Raw genomic sequence first — 25,103 nt, forward strand, 5'->3', positions numbered from 1 at the left:
TACAGGAAGCTTGTGATTAAGAATCACCTAGGACTAGTTAAACACTTAGCTGGACATTTGTCTTCACTTTCAGTTATAATGTTGAAATGAAAGCACAGGCTCATGTTTTGAAATAGAAATGACCATATTTGAAGTGAAAACAGTAAATTTTCGTTTTCTTGATTAAAAGCTACCAGTTAACTGCTATCTCAGAGCAGTGAAAGAGATGTTACATGCAACTAAATCTATTAAGAATTTTTTTAATTAAACGATTGCTTTAGAGGTGTTATTATTTGGTCAGAGAACAAAATCTCAGTACTCAAGTTTAAGAAGGGTAATGGGAGAGCAATCCAGACTATCATAACCCAATAATACATAGGATATGTAAGCATATTTTGAAGAAAACTACAAAAAAAACGATGAAATAAATCAGAAAGCAATAGAGTGTCATAAGACTTTTAGTATGAGTAACATCGGCAGGGAGGTAGTAAAGTGAAAACTCCTCTCAGTGGTGCGCAGTGGTGAGCAGAAGAAATAGGCACTTGTGGTTGTTGTACTGTAAGGGTGATCAAACACTGGAACAGGTTACCCTGAGTAACTCTGTAGTCTCCATCCTCAGAGATATTCAGAACCCACTGTGTAAGGTCCTGGGCACCCTGCTCTAGTGGTCCCCGCTTTCAGCAGCAGGGTTTAACTGGATGATCTTCAGGGATGCCTTCCAACCTCAACTATTCTATAGTAACAGCAGAACCTTTTCCCCATCTTCACCCTGGCCCACAAGAAGAAACATATTCTATCTAATGAACATTTAATAGTTATTTCTGGTTTTAGCTAATCAGACAGTTACCTCAGTTTCCTAACTTCCGGCTCTGTATATTTTGGATAAAAATCTTTCTAAACAAGTAAAACGCTCAACACCGGTGCTCTAGCCAAGAAAGATTGGATACTAAAACTGTAGAGAAATTATACGCACACACATAGAAGCTGTAATTATTTCTTTTATCTGCTAAAAGTCAAATAGATTTTCATCTGAGCAACACCCTCAAATTTCCCAATAAAAACTATAAACCATGGATTTTGGATTGTATTAACACCTGTGAAGAAGTTTATGCTTTGTGACACAGTACAGGCAGAAAATACTATAAGGATCTTGTCTACAATACTTCTGTTATTTGTGGGAATGCTAGAAACCATAATGCTCTGGGTTTTGAAAAAACACAACCCTGTACTAAATATTGCCCATGGCAACTCCCTTTGAAAAAGTGCATCACAACTTTTATAGCATAGTTGATAATTCAATGCCAAGGCAAGAGATTCATTTTCAAAGATGGAAAGTATGACCATGATTTTTAGGCAGAGCAGGTAATTGAATGAATCACAAAGATTTTTGAGGGCCTGAAACATTTCCAAGCTCCCTTCTGACTGTACAGTGGAGAGGGATTCTGAGATGCGTCACCTCCCTTTACTTTCCCATATTATTTTCCACGCAGAGAAAACCCAGACACATAGCCCAGATAGAAGTCACAGCACATCCAGACAGAAAATGTTGACACAGCCTAAATTATATCTGTGACCATGTCTGTGCACAGATTCTTTTTTTACCAGTCCAACTGTGGGATTTTCACATTTAAATTAAGCATACAAAATACACAATTTGAATGCAAGACTGTGACCATTGCATTTTTTCATATTTCCTGTCTCACTATTTCTCAGGTCTAAATGAAGGACCATCTACCCCTTAAGAAGAGTCATCTCACACAGTGTTGGTACAGAATTTCCAAATCTGTACAAATGTAACAAATTTCCCTTTTTTTTTTTTTTTTTTTAGTGTAATTTTGTATCTGTGAGAGCATGTGTGCAGAAGTGTGTGTACAAGTTCTGTCTGGTTTATTTTACAATGGCTTCCAATATCTTACAGATTAAGATTTTATTCAGTATAACACTGTACCTGATATTTATCATCTTAAGAGTTACAAAATAAAATACTGTATTTTAAGCAACACTTTCTACTAAATAATTAATTAAAGATCTTTTTTTCTGGTTTTAATGCTAAGAGGGAAGTAGTTTCTAAAGAAAATAAAAGTGGAAAAATTCAGAATAGAATCCAAATGAAGTTACTATGTCTAAAGAGCTTTTACTTTTAATTAAATTACAACATTTACAAACTCATGGCAGCCTGGCAAACGGGACAGTCACAGGTACCTAAAAACCTAGATTTTAAAATTTTCACTTACGGCACTTGGCTTCATCACAGCTATTTGAACAGTCGGGTGTAAAATCACAGATTTTGTCAGATGAAATACATTGTTCATCCCCACATGAAAAAAGTCCCGGTGGACAGTAAAATGATGAAGAATTAGCATCTGCAATTTCTATTTCCCCTTAAAAATCAGAAAAAAACAGAAAGTAAAAACCTACATATACATATAAAATTCTAAGAAGTGCTTTTTTTCCTCTTTGAATATAGTAATATACTTATCAAAAGGAAAATTAGGATGACCTATGAAGTGAACTAGATTATATCACAACTGATAAGAATGTTGATATTAATGTCTGATGCTCTTAAAGTATAAATAAGTCTCCACAATATATAATTTTTTGTATGAAAAATTATCAAGAACTCCTTAAAGTTACAGGGACAGGCTCTAATTCAGAGGCAAGGTGCTGTGTACAGCAACCTGCTGTTTCCCCCCCTGTCAGGAGTAGGTCTTTCACAAAAGCTTTCTGTGGTAGAAGCGGTTTCTCTGTGTTCAGCTAACAACTAAAGTTTCAAGAAGCCAGAAGTTTGGTGTTCCACCACTACTAGCTTTCACCTCAATCTACACACTAGAAAATATCCCAGATTTCAATGAATGGGGAAAAAAAAAAAGCCAAGGACTACTGGTTTTACTTGAATAGATTTCTGGAAAGACACCAAGTGAGAGGAATGACATGCAGCTTTTCATGTTTTCTGTTTAACTGAGCTTGTTTAGATACTCATATTGTTATCCAGACAGAGCTTTTTCTTAAAAGTACTCCCTTCTAAAAATAATATCTTTGTGACTGATGGGTAAATAGGGGAGTTGCAGGGAAAATAATTAAAGCAAATTAATGTTTCTTCAGATACTTCAACCAGACTGTATATAGGGATCAGAGAAGCCTTAAAAACATAGCTCTAAAGTTTTCTATTATGCCTTTAAATTTGCAAAGAAATTCAGCTCTCTATAACCCATCAGCATTACCACTGACTGTGCACGCCATGTTAGTCATTAACAGTCAAGAGGACCAGAAGCAGCAGTCTGACAGAGGGTTACATCATTTAATATTTCCATCTGTTTTCACTTCAAGATTACAAAGCATGAGTACACAGACAATTTGGTGCATATTTACTGTATGTTCAGTATTTGACTGTAATAATGAGAGAACCCTCTTGACCTAAAGATTATGCAGTGGAATTTGCTCTTCCATGGAAGACACAAGATGCTTTGCTTTTGTCTCTACATCCAAGTGTGAATGTGGGCAGATGCTACGTAGTAAATGGTATCTGGAAATACCCATCACAGATCAATTCACAGAACTGGTGCAAACTACTTACAGCAGCTACTGTGTAACACAGGATGAGAGTCTTCATTATAGATGATTGACTACAGCATATGGACTTTTCCCTCAGATTATCCCGTACTTTCTTATAGGTATTTTGAAGTTGTCAGTTGAATCACAGTTATACATAACAGACATCGGGGAAAATACATTGAAAACTACAGAACTTGCCTTCACTTTCTTTGATGACACCTGGAAGTGATTTATTCACAATTCCACATTGCCCTGTTATACTGATGTCATCAACAGCAACAGTAGCATTTGTTGTTAGAATAGTAGCTCGTAAAACTATCTGTAAATACAAATAAATAAGTTAGATCATTAAAGGCAACAAGATAAAAAGACATATATATTCCTTTATAATTTACATTATCTTCATAGGAAATAAATATTGCCTACAACCATCTTGGAATACCAGTCAGTAAAAATATGACTGAGATTTGATCAAAGTCAGAAATTTACTCCTCAACCGTGAAAGCCATAACTACCTTTACTTATAGAAAGTTATGCAACCTAGATGACCTTGCCTCAATCTAAACTAGTAAAAGCCATTACTACTTGAATGGTCTTCCTGCTGGAACCATTAAAAGTTATACATCTTGTTAAACAAACTATTCAGGATTATCAAATATGATAGTTTACAATTCCATTTAATTGTGTTCATCTATACTATGCCTGCTGAAGTCAACAACATGTGGTACAGTAAATGTAGGGATTGTAAAGATGCATTTGCAAATACAAGGAAACATGCAGGAGATCATAAAAGGAAGTAAAGCTCAGTCGTAATTTACCAATAATGAGAACTGAGTGCACTTGAAGAGGGCAAAGAGACCAAAACTGGAATTTTGATTTGCTGAATCCTTATATTTGAGTTGCTGACTCCCCTAAGAGTTACCTTCTGTTTTACTAAAGTGCAGTAGCCTGAGATTACGTAAAAATAAAATTAAACTCAAGACTTGCTAATTGTGATCAATGCTGCAAATTGAAGTACTTGCACTTCTCCTGCCTTTAGCCAACAAAATTGGGCCCTCTGTTCAGCAGCTTTTATAGCAAGTTCATTTTCTTAAAAGCTACTGCACTATTGCTAATTGATTTTTATTACAAAAAGGTGATTCTAATGCATACAAAAATGAAACAATGGTGATGTTCCTTAATAACTACATCTTTTGAAAGTGCTGAATGGAATTCTTTTTTATATAAGCATTAAAGAATAGAAATTATCTTTTTATATTTCATTACAAATTAATTCTAAAGGCCAAATTAGAATACCTTTCTGAAAACAATGTAAAAGTAATTTCTAATTACCTGAAAAGGTAAATCCTCAAATGAACTTTCTATGGGTATATTCACTTTTGTCCACTGCATCTCAGGCAATCCTGAAAAGTCACGCAATTTTTCCAAACTTCCGTCCAATGCAGTTCTCTTAAAGACAGAAAGCTGGGAATCCTGAGATAACTGGTACCAAAATCTTACCTGTTGAAAGAGATTTAATGAAACACTTTAAAAACCGTAATCATCAATCAGCAATAAATTCAGTATCAACTGTATGTACATTATAACACAGAATGACATGACAGGTCTAAATGCATCCTTGGCATAAAAGAGAGAGATGTATGAAACTATAGCATGTTGAGGAGGAGTATTACACCTAAAGATAAAACTATAGTTAAAAGTAAAGCTTATTTTTAAAACTCACTTTTTAATTTGTACCTATCAACTGATACACATCAATCGATATGACATCCCTTAACTCTTTTTAGCTTAGAAAGGACTTAGAAAATTCTCAAAGATTACTTTTCTTCACAAATGTTGAATATAGGACAGCTTCATAAGTATGTTATTCTCAGAAGTGCAACAGTTGAGATACTTCTATGAAAGAAACCTTATGATCTTCTACTTCCACATCCACACAGATTAAAATTAACTGAAGACAGATGTTTAAAATAATTCATTGGTCTGAAACAAGCAGATTCACCAATTTATGGTAAGAAAAACTGACAACTGTAGGTGGATGAGTCTGCAAGAAACTGCTTGCCAAGCACAAAAGATCAGAAAACTGAAAATCCCAGTTCACTATGCCTGCCCTGCAAGACAAAGTAAATCTGATCCATTTTTTTTTTAAAAAAAACACTACTCAGACAAAAAATCAGCTGACTGCAGAGAAGAATTAAGATTTTCAAAGACTGGTTTGGTTTTTTTTTCCTTCCCCCTTGAGTCCTTCCTGTTTCTTCACATAGCGAAAGACTATAGTTCCTCAACGGCAGACTCTTTACTTCCCTGTAAAAGCCTTGATAATGCTTGAATCTTTGTGAAAGTAAAACTAGAGCTGTAAAAATAGCTCTTCCCACCCAGTTCTCTGCCCATCTCTGTATGATCTTGCACTGTGAAACTTGGATCATCACACTACAGAGAGAAAGTTTACTTTTATTTTTTCATTTTATATGAACTTTTAAAGAGAGTTAAATAATACAAACCATTTTAGCCTAATAACCAAATGAAACTTAGCTATTTTTTTGCAAGACAGTAACAAATATGAGGAAATTCATCTTTAGCCTCAGGACAAACACAGATGCATGTGTTAGCCAGCTTTCAGTTAGACATGAGATAATTAAAGTCTTTTATTTGAGCAAGACAGCTGACACAATAAACTGTACAGGTTGTGGAAAAGCATTATATTAGGGACTGTAACAGGCGAAACAGCCTTAGGGTAGTGGTGCAATTTTTACTTAATTTAATTTATTGTGAAATAATGCAAATTTCTAATCACTGGTTGGGCTACTGAGAAAAAAGAAAAAAGAAAACAAACGCTTAAACCCAAACACAGGAAACACTTTTCCTCCATCTTCCCCAGGCCAGTTTAAATTAAACACTTAGCCTACCCCCTTCCTAGTCTTAATTTCCCTAATTTTTGCTGCAGGTACTCAGTCTGGTTCGATTCCTTTGGTGAGGCAACATGTGGAACAGGAGGCTGGTCATGTGAGCAATGGTTTTTTTCTGGTGCTCCCTGTATGTTCCTTTCCTCTGTTCATTGCTTCTTATTCTTCTCCTGTTTCAGCTCAGGACTTTGACAGGCCACAGTCCCTCTGGGTTGTCCTCAGCCCAGCATGGGTCACCCATAGTTGCAGTCCTCTCAGAGCCATACCTCCTCAGCATGGACCACCTCCCTCCGTGGTTACATCTCCAGCTGTGTTCCCAAAAATGTGCCGGTTTCACAGCTCTCCTTCTTGTTTGCCCTCAAGAGATCTTTTTTTCCTTTTGTAAGAGAAGTAGCAGTTTAAGAGTAAACAGACTCTGAAAGGAGTCTTTTCTTCAATAAATTACCACATTAAGGTCTCTTAAAGCTGTAGATCCTTAGTGTGCCAAGGAAGTTGAAGAACAGGATTGATGAATTTGAGAACTCCTTACATTCAAGTCATTGACTAATAATCTGAAAATCATCATGCATATGGATTCACTACCTTTCACTTCTGGCCCTGAACTTCATCCATAAAATTGTCGAATACACCAAAGACACAACATCTGCTATGTGTAACGAGAGGGTTTCTTTTTCTTGTGTTACAAGGCAGATCAATGGTTAGGAAATACTCTTGTTACAACACACTTTTTAATATTTTCTGGCTTCACAACTGATGGATTTGGTCTCTCAATTTCCTATAGTGTTTCTTTTTTCCCCACACATGAAAATCATGTATTATATAAAATAATCTCAGGACTTAATAAATTGGAATACTTTCGTGTAATTTTCTTTCCCCCCTAGAAAGCTTAAGGAATACAAAGCAGCAGGTATACAAATATTTTTCAAAATTAGATGTCTGAAGAACTACACTCTGAACAATCTAGACATAAGGTTTATGTTTATCAAAGAGCTTTTCAAACAAATTTGTATTTTCATCACATAAGAAATAAAACTACCCTCCCTCTCTATGTCTGCATGTTCTACTTTACAATGACTACTATGTCCATTAAAGAGCCATAAAAGGAGAGCTAGGAGTAGAAATTTGTTTCTGCAACTCCAAAACTTTGAGCTAAATGAAGATGTTTCTTAGCTGACATCTACAGAGAGACTCAGCCGCAATAAACTGCAGAAAGAAGTTACTTCTAAGCCTCAATTAGCCAGTAAGGCACAATATAAAACTATTATCCCTCAACTCCAATTTTCTTTACTTTTAAAATTTTTTTTAAGACAGCTGGAGCCAAAGAACTTGTAAAGCTATTAATAAACATAGATCTCTTTATGTAGATCCTTTTATCCTCTCAGTGGGACATCCAACAGAGGGCAACATCTCACATTTATACGCAGAGAGCATAACACACCAGTACACATCCTAATGAGCAACTCCTACTCCTTGTGCTTTCCCAGAAATAAAAGTCTTCTGGGAAAATGTGGCAGAAAGCCAGGCTTCCTGTCTTCAAAAACACTCTTTTTTCAGACATGTACAGCTGGATAAGAACTTGCCCTAGTTTTTGTTAAATCTTGGGAACTTTAAATACATTCAATACATGCACACTCAAAATTAAAAATGTTTTCTTTTCTGACTTTGAACTAGAGGAATGTATGTGAATCTGTGATGCATTTGTATTTATTTTGAATGCAGACCAAACTCTGCAATAGATCTAACTAGAATGATTCATTGATTCACATACCAGTTTCGCCCAGTTCACCTTAAGGTATTCTAAGAAAAATTTATCTGAACCTGAAAGGTGTTTATCTACTCAGTATCAAAGTCTGTGAAAGAGATATGAAACTGCCTGAATGAATGCACTGTGCGTACAAAGGTTGTTGGTATCCCAGGAGTAATGCAACACACAGGGCTCTAATGGGATGCTGTGAGGCCACCTGTGTTCCCTGCAGAGACATTCTCACTGATTTGATTCTGAATCTATCCTTTTTCCGATTCTTTACGATGCTAAGAAGCCATGTGAAGATTAAGAACTGAGAGAGTGCATTAAATGACAGCAAGGCACTGTTTTTAAATTCTTTAAGAGACTTCTACTCCTCGACTGCAAATTGCAACTATTCAACTGAGATCTGGTAACACACTGGTGTGCATAGTCCAAGTAAATTCCAATCTCAAGTAAAACAGGCTTATCTAAGCCAACACTTATTTCAGTTCCTTACAATAGAAAAAAACTAAGAAGCCTAAAACCTGCTGGAATAAAATCCTGCTATTTGTTGGGCCTTCTAAATGCAGTCTCTTCACATGTTGTTTTCTGACATTTTTATTTTTGAAAAAAGTTTTCCTAAGTGAATTACAATTTCTGTTTTACACTGAGTCTGAAAAATTAAGTAACGAGTTTACATTTTAATTTGTTTCTTTAAAGCCTCTTTTTGCCACTGAACACAATAAAATTACTTTGACAAGCTTTCCCTATCTTTTATTTTTCTTCTCGTGACTTCTTAAATCAGGAAGCATTATGCAGTAGTAGAAAAAATAACACACCATAACTACACAGCTTAACTTCTCCCCAATATGGCATAAATTTTGAAAAGTTATGGAATAGAAAAGAAAGTCTCAGAAAAAAATAAAATAACTTATAAAACTGCACCGCAGCTATTCACTTTATCCAATGGCCAAAAGAATAAACGAAAATACAGTTAGGGATCTTTTAATATATTTATATATATATAATATATTTCTTCAAGTTCTGTTTTAAAAATACATATTTTGTTGAAAATTCCAACACTCTAGTTATAAAACCATATTTTCATTTTTCATCCAAGACTTTTCTATTTTTTAGGCCTCTTGATCCATTTTTTCCAGGTAGCTTTCTAGTTTCTTGGAGCACCTGCCATCCTGGCTGATTGTTTTTGCACTCCTCTACAGAGCCACAATACATTTGACAAGAAAAACATTTCAAGGTAAACCCTCCGGTACTGTACTGATCAGCTTAAAAAGCATCCTCCTCAAACCATCATTAAAATTTAAGATGTATCTGCAGTATGGTAGCTAATTCAATTCTCGCTGGTCATATTAACATAGTTTGTATAGTGACTTCACACCGCAAGTGTCCTATTATGGAGTGTTGGATGTGTGTCTTTCCTGCCTGCAGATGACAACATGACTGCCAGCTTTTGCTCAAAAGGTAGGCTGCTTTGACTGTGAGTTGATATAGCCCTAATATTGTTATCCAGCTAGGTTTGTCACAGCATACAAAAACCTGAAGCATAGCCTTAAATCTGAGTCACGTGGTAGATGCTTTAGAAGGAATAGTAATCAGATACAACAATTTGACAGCAAAGCAGTAAAAAGTCTGCTGAATCTCCTTCGTCCCGAATAATTAGTCTGTAACTCCTTCCATTAGTATTGAAATGGATCCAGTTTTTCAGCAGAAACATTTACATCATAAAGAATACCATATCTGCAGATCAGGTGAGTGACAGCTTACAAAAGTGGGGACAGTTAATATCAAACTGTTACCTGACAGCAAGAAAGCCCAGGGGACAGCTTGACAAGTAAAGGGCTCCCCAGGTGAGACATGGCCATCTTTGTGTTCATCTGGTGTGATCCACTGAAGTAAATGAATGCTCCTGTAAACAAAAATCAAAGAAATGTGAGAAATATGTCATACTCCAATGGCAAATAGAGAGAGAGACCTTAGAGACATAACTATGTGCTCTGTGAGGCACATAAATCTTACTCATAAATGTAAACAAATGAAACAACTTTGCCGTCAGTTCAGTCTCTGTGGATAATGAAGAGGATCTTGTAACAAGCTGTGACAACCAGTGTCTATGTAGGCAAAGACAAAATAGAATTGCTAAATGCTCTTGCCTGTTTGCAATAAAATTAACATGACTGAATCCAAAGATGAGGAAAAAAGAAGAAATAAGTGTATGTGGGCAACCATTGCTGAGACTACCCTGTCATGGTGCCTGCAAGCACTTAAGAAGTAAGTACAGAGCTGTGCAAAAGGAATTCAGATGTTGCTTCTGTGAGGGCTTTACTGTGCAGACCCACTGGACATGCTTTTTTATCTGCCTCCTTCAGACAAAACCCTTAAGATGTCCATCATTCAAACACTACAACTACTTCCCATCACTTTCACATGGTGCCTGTCTGCTCTCCGCACAGGCTGGGGAGAGCGAAGGGACTTCAGGAGCTGCAACACAGAGCAGCACCCTGGAGATAGAACAGCACAGACCTCAGCTGGGATCCCTAAAGGACACATTTTAATTGGCTTAAATAAGTTTCAAATAGAATTTAGAACAAAAATTAATTTCCTTTAGGGTACAGTATTCTCTCTCAGCACAGCCCAGCCAGTTTTAAGCATGCTAACAATGTTGCAGACCATGGGAGCCAATGGATAAGCTATATTTTCTCATGGGGTCCACAGACTTGACATTGTTGTCTGTGCTAGTGGGGATGAAAGCTTAATTAAAGATCTAATCTGAACTCTGGCAAACGAACTGCCTTTGGATTTGAACTACAGCAGATGTGCTTCAGACAAAGGTAGGGAAGGATAAACATCTTCAAGGGGCCCTAAAGCAGCATATTTTGAATGCCGTCAGTGCTGCCTTTGCTGAATACTGAGACTTTTTCATGAAAGTCTATGCAAAACAACACTAAAGGCTCAGTCTTGTATGCGCATTGATATTACACATATTGCCTTACATCTTGGAAAATCAGCTATTGTGCTGCCACAGTCATACGCCTTAGCCATTTATTTCCCATGGATACATAATGAAGCAGAGGGTTAGGTCCAGCCCCACGTGAATAATCGCATTGCTTTAGCAAGTCTGGCACAAAGAGGTGACCATTACAGCTCCTTGTACAAACAGGCGTGCTGCGCTCTGCAGCGCAAGGGAAGCTCCCCTCATTGGAATGCAAGGGTACTTCAAAGGATCCTCTTTTAATTTACAGCTGAGGCTCTACAGTAGCCTTGTTAAGATCTTCATTAATCAAAATTTGCTGCTGCCCTCCCCAGGAGAGAAGAGAGTTGAACACTCTGAGGTACCACAAGCAACTATTGCAACCTGAAGGACCTTGATTTAATATTGGCAAAAGCTTGCTCAGATTCTGGAAGCCTAATTCTAAAGCCATGATGTGGCTGTAGCAGGCACAGTGATACATGGATACAAAATCACCTCAGTAACACTTTTTCACTAACTTAAATGGGAAATGCATCACTACTGGGTTTTAAGGGTGCTGCACAGTAACCTCAAGATCTCTTGAGGCTTCAACCTGCAGCAGCTTATAAAGATTTGAACTAAACTTGTAATGATTCAGGTATCAAAGGAGCTTAAGTGAAGCAGCACATAGTTCCATATAGGCTAATTTAACATGCTGATTAGGCTGCAGAGCAGATGTTTCTATCAGCAGCCTTCATTATGACCACATTATACCTCAGATCTCAGAAGCACCTAGAATAATCCACATGGGAAAGACACAGGCATATCAGTGCACTTCTCCTGAGCTGTGAGAGTTTGGAAGCTATGATGCAGTAATGTTTGCAGACAATGCAGTAATGCAGATCCAGTGCCACTCTACAGAGACCATAAAATGAAATATCAAACAGCTGCTGAGAAAGCGAATCCAGCTTTGCTACACTTCATCACTTGGAGACCAATGGAAAACTGCACATGATTGTGCAGTTGGTTACCCTATAACATGGACACACATACTCACACCCTGCTAGGGTGTGCTCAGGTGAATTTTAATCCTGGAATAGCCCTCTACTGGAAAAAACTTTTCCCAGCTGAATGCATTGTATGGCAACTGTGAGCTGAAGGAAGAACTGTTTAAAGAATATTACACTCACTGTATTTTTCCCAGAGAAAACCGATTAATTTACTTGCACTCTACAAAAAGCTACAGTCATATTTTATCCAATATTTTCTAGAATGGCCCCTGTGTGATTACTTAGTACAAAGATGCATATGATATTCGTGAACAAAGTTAACTATATCAGTTCAAAGGTCAGTATCTCGAAAAACTGAAGGCTGCATTGTCTCATACCTCATTGATTGTCCAAGCAGAAAATTAAGGTTACAAAGGCATAGTAACCAAATCACATCTAATAAAGAGCATCCCCAAAAGACTAGCTTTCTGTAACGTTACCTGTGTTACATACATACTAAGTAGCATCCGTTTCAAATCACTTTTTATCACTGTTACAATTCACAAACAGAAATACTCATCACAGAAGAAAGAAAATAATAATAATAAAAGACATTTCACCACATCCAGTATTAGTTGTATGACCTCTGCCAGGGAGTCTCCTGTCAAGGGGAGCCTTTTTTTTCATTATGTTCCAGTCAGCATCATCTTTGGTTAGTGGCTTCCATCCACAGAAGTCAGTCTCAAAATCACATGTAGTGTCATTACCTGTTGTAGGAATAAAAACAATAAAAGAATATTAAGTTGAATTTGATGCAACAGTTTAACACCAGAACTATAACTATTTTGTATTTGGATATACAAGGAGTCTTAAATATTATTCAGGTGGACAAAAAGTTCTAGAATACAGGTAACTGATCAGGCAAACCATTCCCATCTTAATCAAACTCAGAACCATGAAGAAAACCACCTATAAGAGAATAAAATATATCATATTAAAGACCTGTACATAGGCTGCTGATAGATTATGAAAGTAATATATTTTTAAAAGGTAAGTTCTACTGGAAAGTTAATTATGAATGTGTGAAAAAAAAAAAAAAATATTTAGTGCTTTAAATACACCAAAAGTAAAGATGAAATAAGATTCAACTTAATTTATTTTTGAAAATGAGATTTAAATTTATGAATTATTTAGGTCTCCTAGAAATATTTATTGCAAAGTTAAAGACCATTTTCTCAGTTGATATGGAGTAGACCAATTTAGTATAAAAATCTTATACACTCTTTAATTTCTTGAGCACAATTAATTATTTTGGTAAGAAAATTGTATAATCTGAGAGTTTTCTTTCCTAGTCCAGAGCAGCTTCACAAAGCCCTACACTTAACTCCTTGGGTCACTTATCACTAATGTAAACATTACTTTTAAACTGTACTTGGCACTTTCCAGACTTGATGACACATTTATCCTATCATATCTGTCTCAGACATGATTATACACATTACGCCAATTTTCAAATTGTAAAAAAACCAAAATAAAATGCATCTCTGTTGAAACATTATGACAGTAAAGCTCCGTTGTAAAGGTCTTCCTGGTATAAAGAGGTTATTTGAGCAGTTAAATTTTAAGGTACAAAATAAATCACAAATATGAGTATCTTTTATCTGGAGTCATCAAAATACAATGGAGCATGCTTTTTTGTTTAGAGTAGTATATTAGTTAAATATGAAACTTGGTTAACTTATTTCATTACAAAATTCTCATGCTTTTGACAAGGCACCTTGTTAATTAGACTTCAGTTGCTAATAACATAGAATATGCAAACTGATATCCAAGTCTAAGCTACTTCACTCTACGGTATTTAATAGTATGCCTAGGTGATGTGCTTTCCTTAGCTAAGCAGTCTTGAGAGAACCAATGTGTCACAAAACCCCAAACACTCTTTGCTTAAACATCTCTTTCCTCTGGCCTCCCTAAACCCTGCAAAAGGTGTTCTGTGTAAGAAGCTGACTGCAGTGACTGCATAGTAATATCCAAAAAGTCATCAATAAATTACTATGTAGACACAAAGAGCTTACTCTGTTGTATACTAAGCAATGAAAAACCTGTTCTTGGAAGGAAAACACCAGGCCAAAATTAAAATAATGGTTTAAATATGGAAAAGAAATCAAGGTGTTATTAATGATTAAAATTTTACAACTCAGTAAGATATTTAGCATGAGTTTTGGGGGGTTTTGGGGTTGGTATTTTTTGTTTGTTTGTTTTTTAAACTCATAGTCTTTTAACTAGAGGTACTTCAGACCATGAAAAGACTTCTTATTGCAATAGAAAGAACAACATCTTTCATGTGTCGATGACACCAGATCTGTTGCAATTTAATGTGACTCATACCAGGCTCAGGGTTTTTCACTGGCTCATAGTGAAAAGTGGACTGTTGAAGGTACATTTGGAAATCGTATACTAAAAGAACTTGGGAAGACTGTGATCAGACAGAGCCCATCACTGCCCTTAATGGTCAACAGGAGGACAGAATTTTGGTGAAATCATCATTTCATACATTGGTAGCCACTAGTAAAATTTCTTCTTACACTATGGATTTAAAAATAAATGTATAAACATCATCTTTTAGGCTGAATATACAAGCAGTGGGGAAAAAAAAAATAATTACATGCACACACAAAAAGACACAATTCCAGTTTGAAATATTTTGCCCGGACATTTTTCCACACTTTATTTAAGTCTGAACATAATTATAAAGGTAGGAAGAATATTCATGATGTTGTGCTTTTGGATTGTTTGGCTTGGGTTTTTTTAGGGGAGGGGAAGAAAGTAAGGAATAAAAAAATGCCACTGCAGTTCACTACATGTGATAATGTTGATAATGTCTTAGATGCTTTTTTTTTTTTTTTCCCATTGCAGCAACTTTAAAATTTCAAGCTCTATACAAACATGCAATTGTGCAGAGGCACTGGGCCAGGACCATTTATCAAGGCAAGTACTCTACCATATGTATTTTCTGGAGGTGATACTTCATTTTTAAAAGTCTTAATCTGCGAGAGAACTGCTAGGGTATAAATGTGAGTAAAACCTAATTGTCTGAGTTAACAGTTTGATTTAAATTTTATCTCTATATAATTCTAAAAAATTAAGGGTTCCTTGTAAATGTTTAATGAAGCTTAAAAGAAAGTTCTGTGCTTTGTCTGAAACACAAATCTAAGTGAGACAGTTTCTCAGTGTATTTTTTCGGTACCCAAACATCAATAAACTTTAAGAAATGCTCCTTTCACATCAAAACAGTGAATGTTTTTTATTATTTACATGTGGGGTTTTTTCTACGTTTTTATTTTAACCTTCAAATGATTATAGGGAATGTTTCACTGTTCATAGTTGGAAAATAAGTGACTGCACAACCTATATTTTTTGAGAAGTCATACTGAAGTTATATAAGTTAAACAGACATAAATAATAATTCTGGTATATTATGTCCTTTTCTACTACACTTCTTAGCATCAGAACTTACGCTTTTTATTTCACTGGGAAGATTCACTGGATTTAAACTGCAGAAAGTTTTTCCACATTCTGAAAACAAACCCAGTTAATTCCCATTTTTGGACAATATAATTCAGCAAAACAGAAAGGAAATTAGAAAGAAATAGCAACCCACATTCATTTTAATAACAAGCAAAATGTGATTTTTTTTTTTTTTTTAATGTGGGTATATCAGTACATCTCAACTAGTCAAGGAGTAAATTACACCAGTTTTGCAAAAATAATGACTCCAGGATATAACCAGGAGAGAAAATAATGTTTCCCAAACACATCTCCTTGAATTTCAATAAATAACTGGAACTCACTAAAGCCATAAAATACGCTGGAAAGATTTTTCAATTAATATGAACTATTTTTCAACATAGACTTTAAAAAAAAAAAAAGAAATAGGAAACAAACCACATATTCCAAGACCACTGGGAAGTTAAATGGAAATGTTTTTTTCTTTTACGATCTTACTCTATCTATCCCAGTTCTGCTTTCTCTTCCTGGGGGAAAACCAAAGCAGTCAGACTACCAGCCAATTAACATTGCTTCATCTTTGCTCTCCTGCAACTGGATGAAGCTTTTCAATCCTACTCTGGCAGCTCAATCAAATGAACACAACTGGGGGGACAGCTTGTCTCTCCATCAGGTTGGTGTTTCCCTTACTAATGGTAGTGAATGAGGAAGGCTGCTACCCTCACTCAGTGTGGCAACACCCAAGCTACTCTGGAATTTGGGGCATAAACGATCTGTATAATCAGTGACAAAAGTACCTCTGTGATTACTTTGTCATTAACATTTTGTCATTTCTAGTTAACATTTAATGTCATTTTGGGAAAGGGAAGGATTACACATATACTTTCTTACTGACTCCTTACCAGTTTGTGATTAGTTTTATTTATTTAGAATTTGTTAAAGGATTCATGCAGAAAGATTGCAGTTGGCCATAGGTCATCTAGCCTGAACTTCCATATGTCATAAGTCATTAGACAGATCTCTCATAATACCCTAGTGCCTTAGGTAGGAGGGGCTCATCTTCTGAAACTACTCAGTCACCTTGCTTAGGGTTAAGAGATCGCTGGTGTTAAGAGAATCTCATGTCAATCCAAGGTCTGCAGACGGTACTTGGAATTAACTGCTCTGGTGAAACACAAGGGCAATGTTACACAGTGTTCATAAGCAATGAAGATGTCTGTGAAAATAACATGGATGTAGCTTCTTTTTCTATTCATGTACATACAAGATTGATGGACAGATCCTGCCAATTCCAGGCAATTATTGTGTTGCAGGAAACACATAAATGTGTATTAAAACAAATGTCACAGACTGAAAAATGCTCTTTCTAATTTAAAGCTGAATGGTAATAAACGGATTTGCACATGTGTTCATCTGCTGTAGAAGGTCTCAAGGATTTGCAATTGTAAATTGCTATACTGTAAATGAAATGCAGTAAAAGGTACACGGCTTTAAAATTATAGAACTTTCTATCATTTTGCATATTTTCTATTCGTAAATTATACAAATCCTATGAAAGGCTGAGAACATTTAGGCTAATACTAGAGATGCAAAATTAAAACCAAAAGAGTTAGACAGGTACTGTGTATGTTACATATAAATAATGTACAGTAATAGTAAATATGGTGTCAGAAATATTTGTTATTTGACGTGGCATTTAGTACAAAACTTCCTTTATATTGGGTAGGAAACAAAGCATGAAAGGGGTCTTTCAATCCTTCAAATGATTTAAGTACTATATCTCACTTTCTCTGTTTTGGATATATTAACTAGATTTTGATAATTTATTATCAGTCACTGGGAAATAATAAATTTAAAAGTGATCTCAATTAACTGGTGTCAAACAAGACATAATGAAAATGTAGAATTTAATTCTAAAAACATTAATATCATCATTTGTCACATCATTAGATTAATTGATTTCAACAAAACTACTCAAACGTGATTACTCATGTGCATAAGGGTTTCCTAGACAAGTTCCTAATTTGGGGGGACTTTTAAGTCTCATATACTTAAATATGTATTTGTATAAGTGGGCAGAGATTAAACAGAAAGTTTAAGAAGCATTATAAAACATGTATGTATTTGTTCTTGTAATAAATTAAGTTATTATAAGACCATTCATACCAAGTTAACACGAGCAAAGAGAATTATTATAATGAAGCAAAGAAAATCCTCAAAGAAGAAGGAAATCCTTCACATTACTAAGTAACAGCTGTCTGCCTTTGTTTTCATTCAGCATGAAGATCTGTCAGCTCTTTCAGTACATGAGAGTACTTCAAAGGAAATTATTGAGGATGTGTCCAAGGATAAATGCTAAAATACCTAAAAGAATAGAGACTAAAATATGCATTATTGTACCAAATAGAATTTTTTATGGAAAATTAATGGATAAATGTAGTGCTCTCTAAATATCATGGAGTACAATTTCAAGATCATGTGAAAAACTTACATAATGGCAGGAAAACAACAAAGGACAGAACTAAAGGATGATTTTGCCTTTAGGTGTCTGTCTTCAAGACTGCAGAAAGTGTCGCAAAGATTAATCTTTTAAGCTAAATTCCACCTTTAGGGTAAGCTTTCCTGAAAAGGAGGGTGTGAAGTAGCCAAGACAATATTAGCCATTAAGATGAGTCAACATTAAAAACAGTTATTCTTATTTTAAAGATGGAGATTTTTTTCTTTTCTTTCTTCTCAGCCAGTAGTCAGAGCAACATACAACTGCTATGGATTGCTTATATTTTAGAAAATCAGCTTTTTTAATCCTTTTTTGAGAGGATGAGTATACTTTTGTGTACTACTCCAACAAAATAATATTTCTTCAACCTGCAAATGCCTCAACATGGAGTGAAATACACAATGCCTATGCCTTGGGTTCAGCTGAGTGCAATATTTCCTTTAAATTGAAATATACCAGGAGTCGGTGGAGAATCAGTGTCATATGGTAAACCAAAGTTAGCTGCAGAGGCAGCAGTAAACAGTGGAGCACTAGGCAGAGCTACTGAAGAGGGTTCTGCACTGACTGGGCCTTCTGACAGTCCTTGCCCCAGCACACTAATTCTGTAGATGCCACAAAGGACAGTGTTGAGATCCCCAGGTCATTCTGACTTTACTTTCTTCTGCCAACCCTCCAGTTTTTCTGACCCATCCACATGAGCACAATAGAAGTGATATTCTCAAAAGTGAGTCCCACTGTGATCTTCCTTTAAGTCTAATATATTGACTATATCTAGGCTATTTGTTAATCTTTTGGTTACCCAATGTCAATGTTCAGTGTCTGAGACACAGGGGTAAAAATAAAATAAGAAATTGTAATGCACTGCATGAAAATTATAATTGCCTGTAAGTGTTTAGAGTTATTTTTATTTTCACTTTGTGTAGTAATATTAACAGCTACCCTTCAGCTGGGACAATTACTTTTCATCCTCCTTTTAAAATTATTCTTCTGTATTCCCAGTCATTATTCAGCAAAATTCTTTCATGTTCTTACTGAAGTGGGAATACTAAATTGCTGAGAAATAAACTCCAATTTATAAAGTACGATTTACTTTATCCTCCTCCTAAAGTGAATGAGAGAACTCTCTGCACTCCTATCAGCAAACACACAGGATTAGCAGAACAAGGTCAAGTCCTGTAAAAAAGGAAAACAGATCTCAAAGAGGGAGCCCCTATAAACATTAATGTTGGCTTACATTCCACTCAGAGATGAAAGAGTATAAACATTCCCATTTAAAATATTACTTCGACATTTGCACATATTACATGTTTCATAGATGGCTTCTGCATGGTCATATAAGTAATTGAAAAGATTAAAGGTTCAGACTGAAAGTTTAAAAAAAAACAGCCTATAGTCAATAATAGTTCCTAAAGCCTTCTCAAGAAATTCTAAAATAAAACATTATCAGTATACTTCATTCTGCTATCTTGAGTGACACAAAATTTTAATTTTCACCTCCCAGCAGCAATAAATATCATCACCAATATCTTAAATGGGAGCACAGTTTTCATCTGCAACACACATCTGCTACTACAGGCAAATATACGTATAGATGTATACTGCATAATATTCAGTTTAGAAGTGATAGGGTCCCTAAAGCTGCTTTCACACAGAGGTCTAAAATGTTTCAGAATTATTACAGACATCTTCTAGTAATTTTAATGATTTTCTTTTATTCTTGATTGTACAGTAGAAACTGTAGTTTCTAAGAAAAGTTAAGTCCAATTGAAAATATGACTAAGATGAAATTTCTGAACTGTAGCTGATTTGTATGGTGATTTGTATCACAATGCAAACATCATAGAATCATAGGATGGTTTGGGTTGGAAATGGACCTTAAAGATCATCTAGTCCCACCCCCCTGCCATGGGCAGGGACACCTTCCACTAGACCAGGTTGCTCAAAGTCCCGTCCAACCTGGCCTTGAACACTGCCAGGGAGGGGGCAGCCACAGCTGCTCTGGGCAACCTGTGCCAGGGCCTCACCACCCTCACAGGGGAGAATTTCTTCCTTACACCTAATCTAAGTCTACCCTCTTCCTGTTGAAAACCATTACCCCTTGTCCTATCACTGCACTCTCTGGTAAAGAGTCCCTCCCCATCCTTCCTGTAGGCCCCCTTTAAGTACTGGAAGATTGCTATAACGTTTCCCCAGAGCCTTCTCTTCTCTAGGCTGAACAACCCCAAATCTCTCAGCCTGTCCTCACAGAGGAGGTGCTCCAGTTCCCTGCTCATCTTTGTGGCCCTCCTCTGAACCCGCTCAAGTAGGTCTATGTCCTTTTTATGTTGGGGGCCTCAGAGCTGGATGCAGTACTGCAGGTGAGGTCTCATGAGAGCAGAGTAGAGGGGAAGAATCACTTCCCTTGAGCTGTTGGCCATGCTGTTCTTGATGCAGCCCAGGATACGGTTGGCTTTCTGGGCTGCAAGGGCATGTTGCTGGCTCATAGTCAGGTTTCCATCCACCTATGCCCCTAAGTACCTCTCTGCAGGGTCGCTCTCAATCCACTCTTCATCCGGCCTGTGTTTGTTTTTAGGATTAACCCAACCCATGGGCAGGACCTTGCACTTGGACTTGTTGAACTTCATGAGGTTCTCACAGACCCACCTCTCAAGCCTGTCCAGGTCCCTCTGGATGGCACATCCCCTCCCTTCAGTGTGTCAGCTGCATCACTCAGCTTGGTATCATCACCAAACCTGCTGAGGGTGCACTCAACTCCATTGTCTATGTCACCGACAAAGATGTTAAACAGCGCTGGTCCCAATACCTGAGGAACATGACTCGTCACTCGTCTCCACTTGGACATTGAGCCGTTGACTGCAACTCTTTGAGTGTGACCATCCAGACAACTCCTTATCTACTGAGTGGTCGATCCATTAAACTCATGTCTCTCCAATTTAGAGACAAGGCTGTCGTGTAGCACTGTGTCAAAAGTTTTGCACAAGTCCAGGTAGATGACAGCAGTTTCTCTTCCCTTATTCACCAACACTGTAACTCCATCATAGAAGGCCACCAAATTTGTCAGGCACAATTTTCCTTTAGTGAAGCCAGGTTGACTGTTACCAATCACTTCCTTATTTTCCATGTGCCCTAGCATAACTTCCAGGAGGATCTTCTCCATCATCTTTCTGGGCATAGGAGTGAGACTGACTGGCCTGTGGTTCACTATGTGTTCCTTTTCCCCTTTTTTTATAAAATGGGTGTTATGTTTCACCTTTTCCAGACAGTGGGAACTTTTCAGGACTGCCACAACCTCTCAGATATGATGGATAGTGGCCTAGACACTTCATCCACTAGTTCCCTCAGGACCTGCAATTCATGTCATCACATCCCATGCACTTGTGCATCTTCTGGTGCCTTATGAAATGTCATGTCATCTAATGCATTTCCTGACAATAACTCACAGTCTAAATTAGAAAAGTTTTCAAACAATAAATCCCAAGGCAGATTTAAGTCCCTCTCAAATTAGGGAAACAGACATTACAAACATATGTAAGGAATACATTTAAGCAAAAATTTGCAAAAAGTTACATTTGTGCAGATACTTAAAAATTGCTATCTGGATCCAAAATCTATTGCTGAGGCTGAACAGAGAAATAGAAATCAATGGGAAGATGAACAATGCATGACAGAAAATGCTATTTACATTGTTACTAACCTTCTAAGACGCAGAAACGTGGTGGCTCTGATGGTGTAGTATCCAAGAGCTGGATGCTATTCAGACAGATGAAACCTGCCCTGTTCTGAAGTGTTCCTTTAAACATAAGCTATGGGTTGTTAAAGTTAAAATATTTTCATTAACAAACAACAGAGAAAACCAGGGGGTTTTTTTACACAAAACTGTAATGTTCTACATGTAAAAAGCACTGCATACTTTCCATTACAAAACCATGACAAATTTCAAATCAGAAGCTGAATCTTTGTATGATGAACAAACTCAGGCTGAAATTTCTGAAAATTTTCAGCTAAAATGGTTTGACGAATTCCAAGAACGAAGTTAAGTAAAAGCCTATTTTAAAGAAAAACTCCTAATCTCATAATCTTTTGACTAAAACATTGCAATGTCCCTCTGCTTTAGAAAAGTGACCTGAAATGTAGTATCTTATAGACTCCATCTTCTGCTCTGAAGTCTCTTCAGAACCTCATTTTGCAGATGACCATGAGAAAAATTTTTAGTAACACTTACTAAACTTACTATTCACTTAAGGTGAATAAAATGGGCTAAGGAGTGTCCTCAGACACCAATTGGCACAGCATGACTTAAGAACAGATATCTGTTTCATCACTTAAGATAAAAATTCAGTCTATGCAGTGGGATTGGTCCCTGTCTGCTGGCAATGCTTGAACTGTTCCAGGCACTGTCTGGGAGGTGACAAATTTGCTTGGGTCAAAACCTTGCTTGGGACCCTAATAATGTTTTAATTATATGGACTGTCACATGCCAATATTGGGACTGTGCCCTAGCCCTGCTTATTTTACTACTATTGGCATTGACACAGAGATTCAAGGAGCATTTCTCTCCATGACAAGAGTTCCCTTGCGCTGATCAGATTTACACAAGCTGATTTAGACTAGACCAACATAGTTTCAGAAGAACATCTCTTGCTCCTGACCACCACAGAGTCCAGCTCTGCTGGGTCTCAAAGCAAGGAGATTACCTGACTTGTGGTTTCTAAGTTTCTTTTACCTGAGCTAAAGCAACAAACAGGAGGAAGCAAGCTGACTCATCAGAAAGATGAAGACTGCACTGAAAGAAAGCACTGAGACAAGAGCAGGAGCCGAAGGAACCAATCAAAAATAGAGTTGTGGGTTTTGACAGGCTGGGACATGACTAGATGTGTTGGTTTAGGCCCTGCCAGGACCGGAGACCATGTTGCCGTTGCCCCTCCCCCACCCTCAGCCAGTCAGGCTGGCAGTGAGGCACAAACCCCGGGGTAAAATAAGAAGAAATTTAATACAACAGTGTGATGAACAGTCTGAACAACAACAGTAGCAATGATAACAACAATAAACAGCAATAACAGTGAACAAGACAAAAGATATACGCAGAAATACCGCAATGGTCACGGAACAAACCTGCCATGCTTCCTGTGACCAAAGCTACAAAGGAAAAAGTTCCCGAGCTCCAGCACCCACCTGACATCAGCATGGTATGAATAACCCAGCTGGAGATCCCTTCCCCCTCTCTGCTGGGGAAACTTAACCCTATCCTAGCTGAACCAGGACACTAGAGCATGAATCTCAGAAAGTAGTCATGTGCAAGAGACAAAGCACAGTGGAAGGAAAGCTGGATAAGAGTATCTGACAAAACAGAAGGAAACTGGAACAGACGTTATTTGGGGATAAGCAGAAGGGTCTAATATACTCCCTGAAGCCTGGGAATGAGTTTGGAGTGAAATCTCAAGAGGCATTTTTCTTTCTAAGAAATAAGAATTATATACCTAGATTTTCACTAGAGACAACTTCTTCAAAATGATAAAGCCTTCTAATACTATTCAGTTTCTACCAGTTCAAACAGCAGAATGTTATGCTGAAAACATTACATTGTTACATAATTAAAGATAGCATTTTTCCTTCCCTATACACAACTGATCTTTGCCATCTTTGTACAAGAATGCATAGTTTTGTGTATCTACATATATACATACAACCTCAGCAGCCTTCTGTTTATCTATTTTTAGATTACTATATGTAGTCTTATTACACATCTGGTTGTTTATTGACACTTGTCCTTGTGGGAAATGGAGAGACAGGCAACAACAGGTACTTGCAACCTACTAGCTTGCTGAAATGTATTCATTCTAATATATGTTAAAATGTCAATTCCTGCAGTGGGATTAGTCTATGTCCTTTTACAGAGACTACATATTTAGATGATTGTTGAGACAGCAAAATATGATGGTTATTTACAGAATTATGAAAAATAAATGTAAATGTAAAATTACTTAAAATAGAAACTTGTAAATTAAAGAATTAAGTAGTTGCAACTTTGCATTCTTCTCTATGCCTGTAAATTCAAGGGTAAGATATTATCTCATAATTACTGGTTTACATCATTTGACTGAAATCCCACAGACATCATTCACATCATCTCACTTAATAACATTTATATTTAAATGAGTTTGTAACACCTGATACGGACTCAAATGACTAACTAAAATATGGTGACATTTGTATTCATTTTCTTGCCTGTTATTAAAGACCAGCAGCTTCAACACCTGATGTCTGTATGTGGTGGTTTGACCTTGGCTAAATGCCAGGTACCCACCAAGTCGCTCTATCACTTCCCCCCCTTCCTTTTTTTTTTTTTTTTTTTTCCTCAACAGGGGAAAAGGGGGAAAGAAAATAAGATAGAAAAAAAAAACACCACCAAAAACAAACCAGTTCTTGTGGATAAAACAAAAGCAGTTTTAATGTAAGCAAAGTGAAGCAAAGCTCTGTGCACAGAAGCAAAAAAGAAAACAGATTTATTCTCTACTTCCCATGAAGAGGCGATGTCGGGCATTCTCAGGAAGCAGGGCTCTGATACACACAGCGGTTGCCTCGGACAAGGGTGACCCCACCCCCTTCCTCCTTTTTCCTGGCTTTATACTCAAGCAGATGTCACATGGTCTGGAATGTCCCTTTGGTCAGTTCAGGTCAGTTGTCCTGGCTGTGTCTCCCCGCAAGATCTTGCCCATTGGAGGGGAAGGGAATGCTGGAAAGAGCCTTGGTGCTGTGTAAGCACCACTCAGCAGTAGCCACAACACCAGGGTGCTGTCAACACCCTGCCAGCTCCCAGCATAAAACACAGCACCGTGAAGGCTGCTGTAGGGGAAAACCAATTCCGGCTCAGCCAGACCCAGTACACTGTGTAAACATTCTGTTGAGCTATAACCAGAGCTTTGCTCACATTAAAGCAATGAAGAGGAGCAAGACCTTCAGGATACATATAATTTTAACAGAT

General features: G+C 36.9%; 1 protein-coding gene across 1 annotated transcript in view; it reads right to left on the bottom strand.

Annotated features, from left to right (window-relative positions):
- The window catches only part of MALRD1 (MAM and LDL receptor class A domain containing 1), a 290,211-nt gene that overhangs the window by 235,382 nt on the left and 29,726 nt on the right, over positions 1-25,103 (bottom strand). The window contains exons 9-13 of the mRNA XM_074897495.1: positions 21,816-21,924; positions 12,738-12,884; positions 9,978-10,087; positions 4,864-5,031; positions 3,730-3,850 (exon numbers count right to left, since the gene is read on the bottom strand). Coding sequence (XP_074753596.1) covers positions 3,730-3,850; positions 4,864-5,031; positions 9,978-10,087; positions 12,738-12,884; positions 21,816-21,924 — 655 coding nt within the window. The remainder of the gene's footprint in view (positions 1-3,729; positions 3,851-4,863; positions 5,032-9,977; positions 10,088-12,737; positions 12,885-21,815; positions 21,925-25,103) is intronic.

This window comes from Athene noctua, chromosome 2 (genome assembly GCF_965140245.1).
Source record: "Athene noctua chromosome 2, bAthNoc1.hap1.1, whole genome shotgun sequence".
Taxonomy (NCBI): Eukaryota; Metazoa; Chordata; class Aves; order Strigiformes; family Strigidae; genus Athene; species Athene noctua.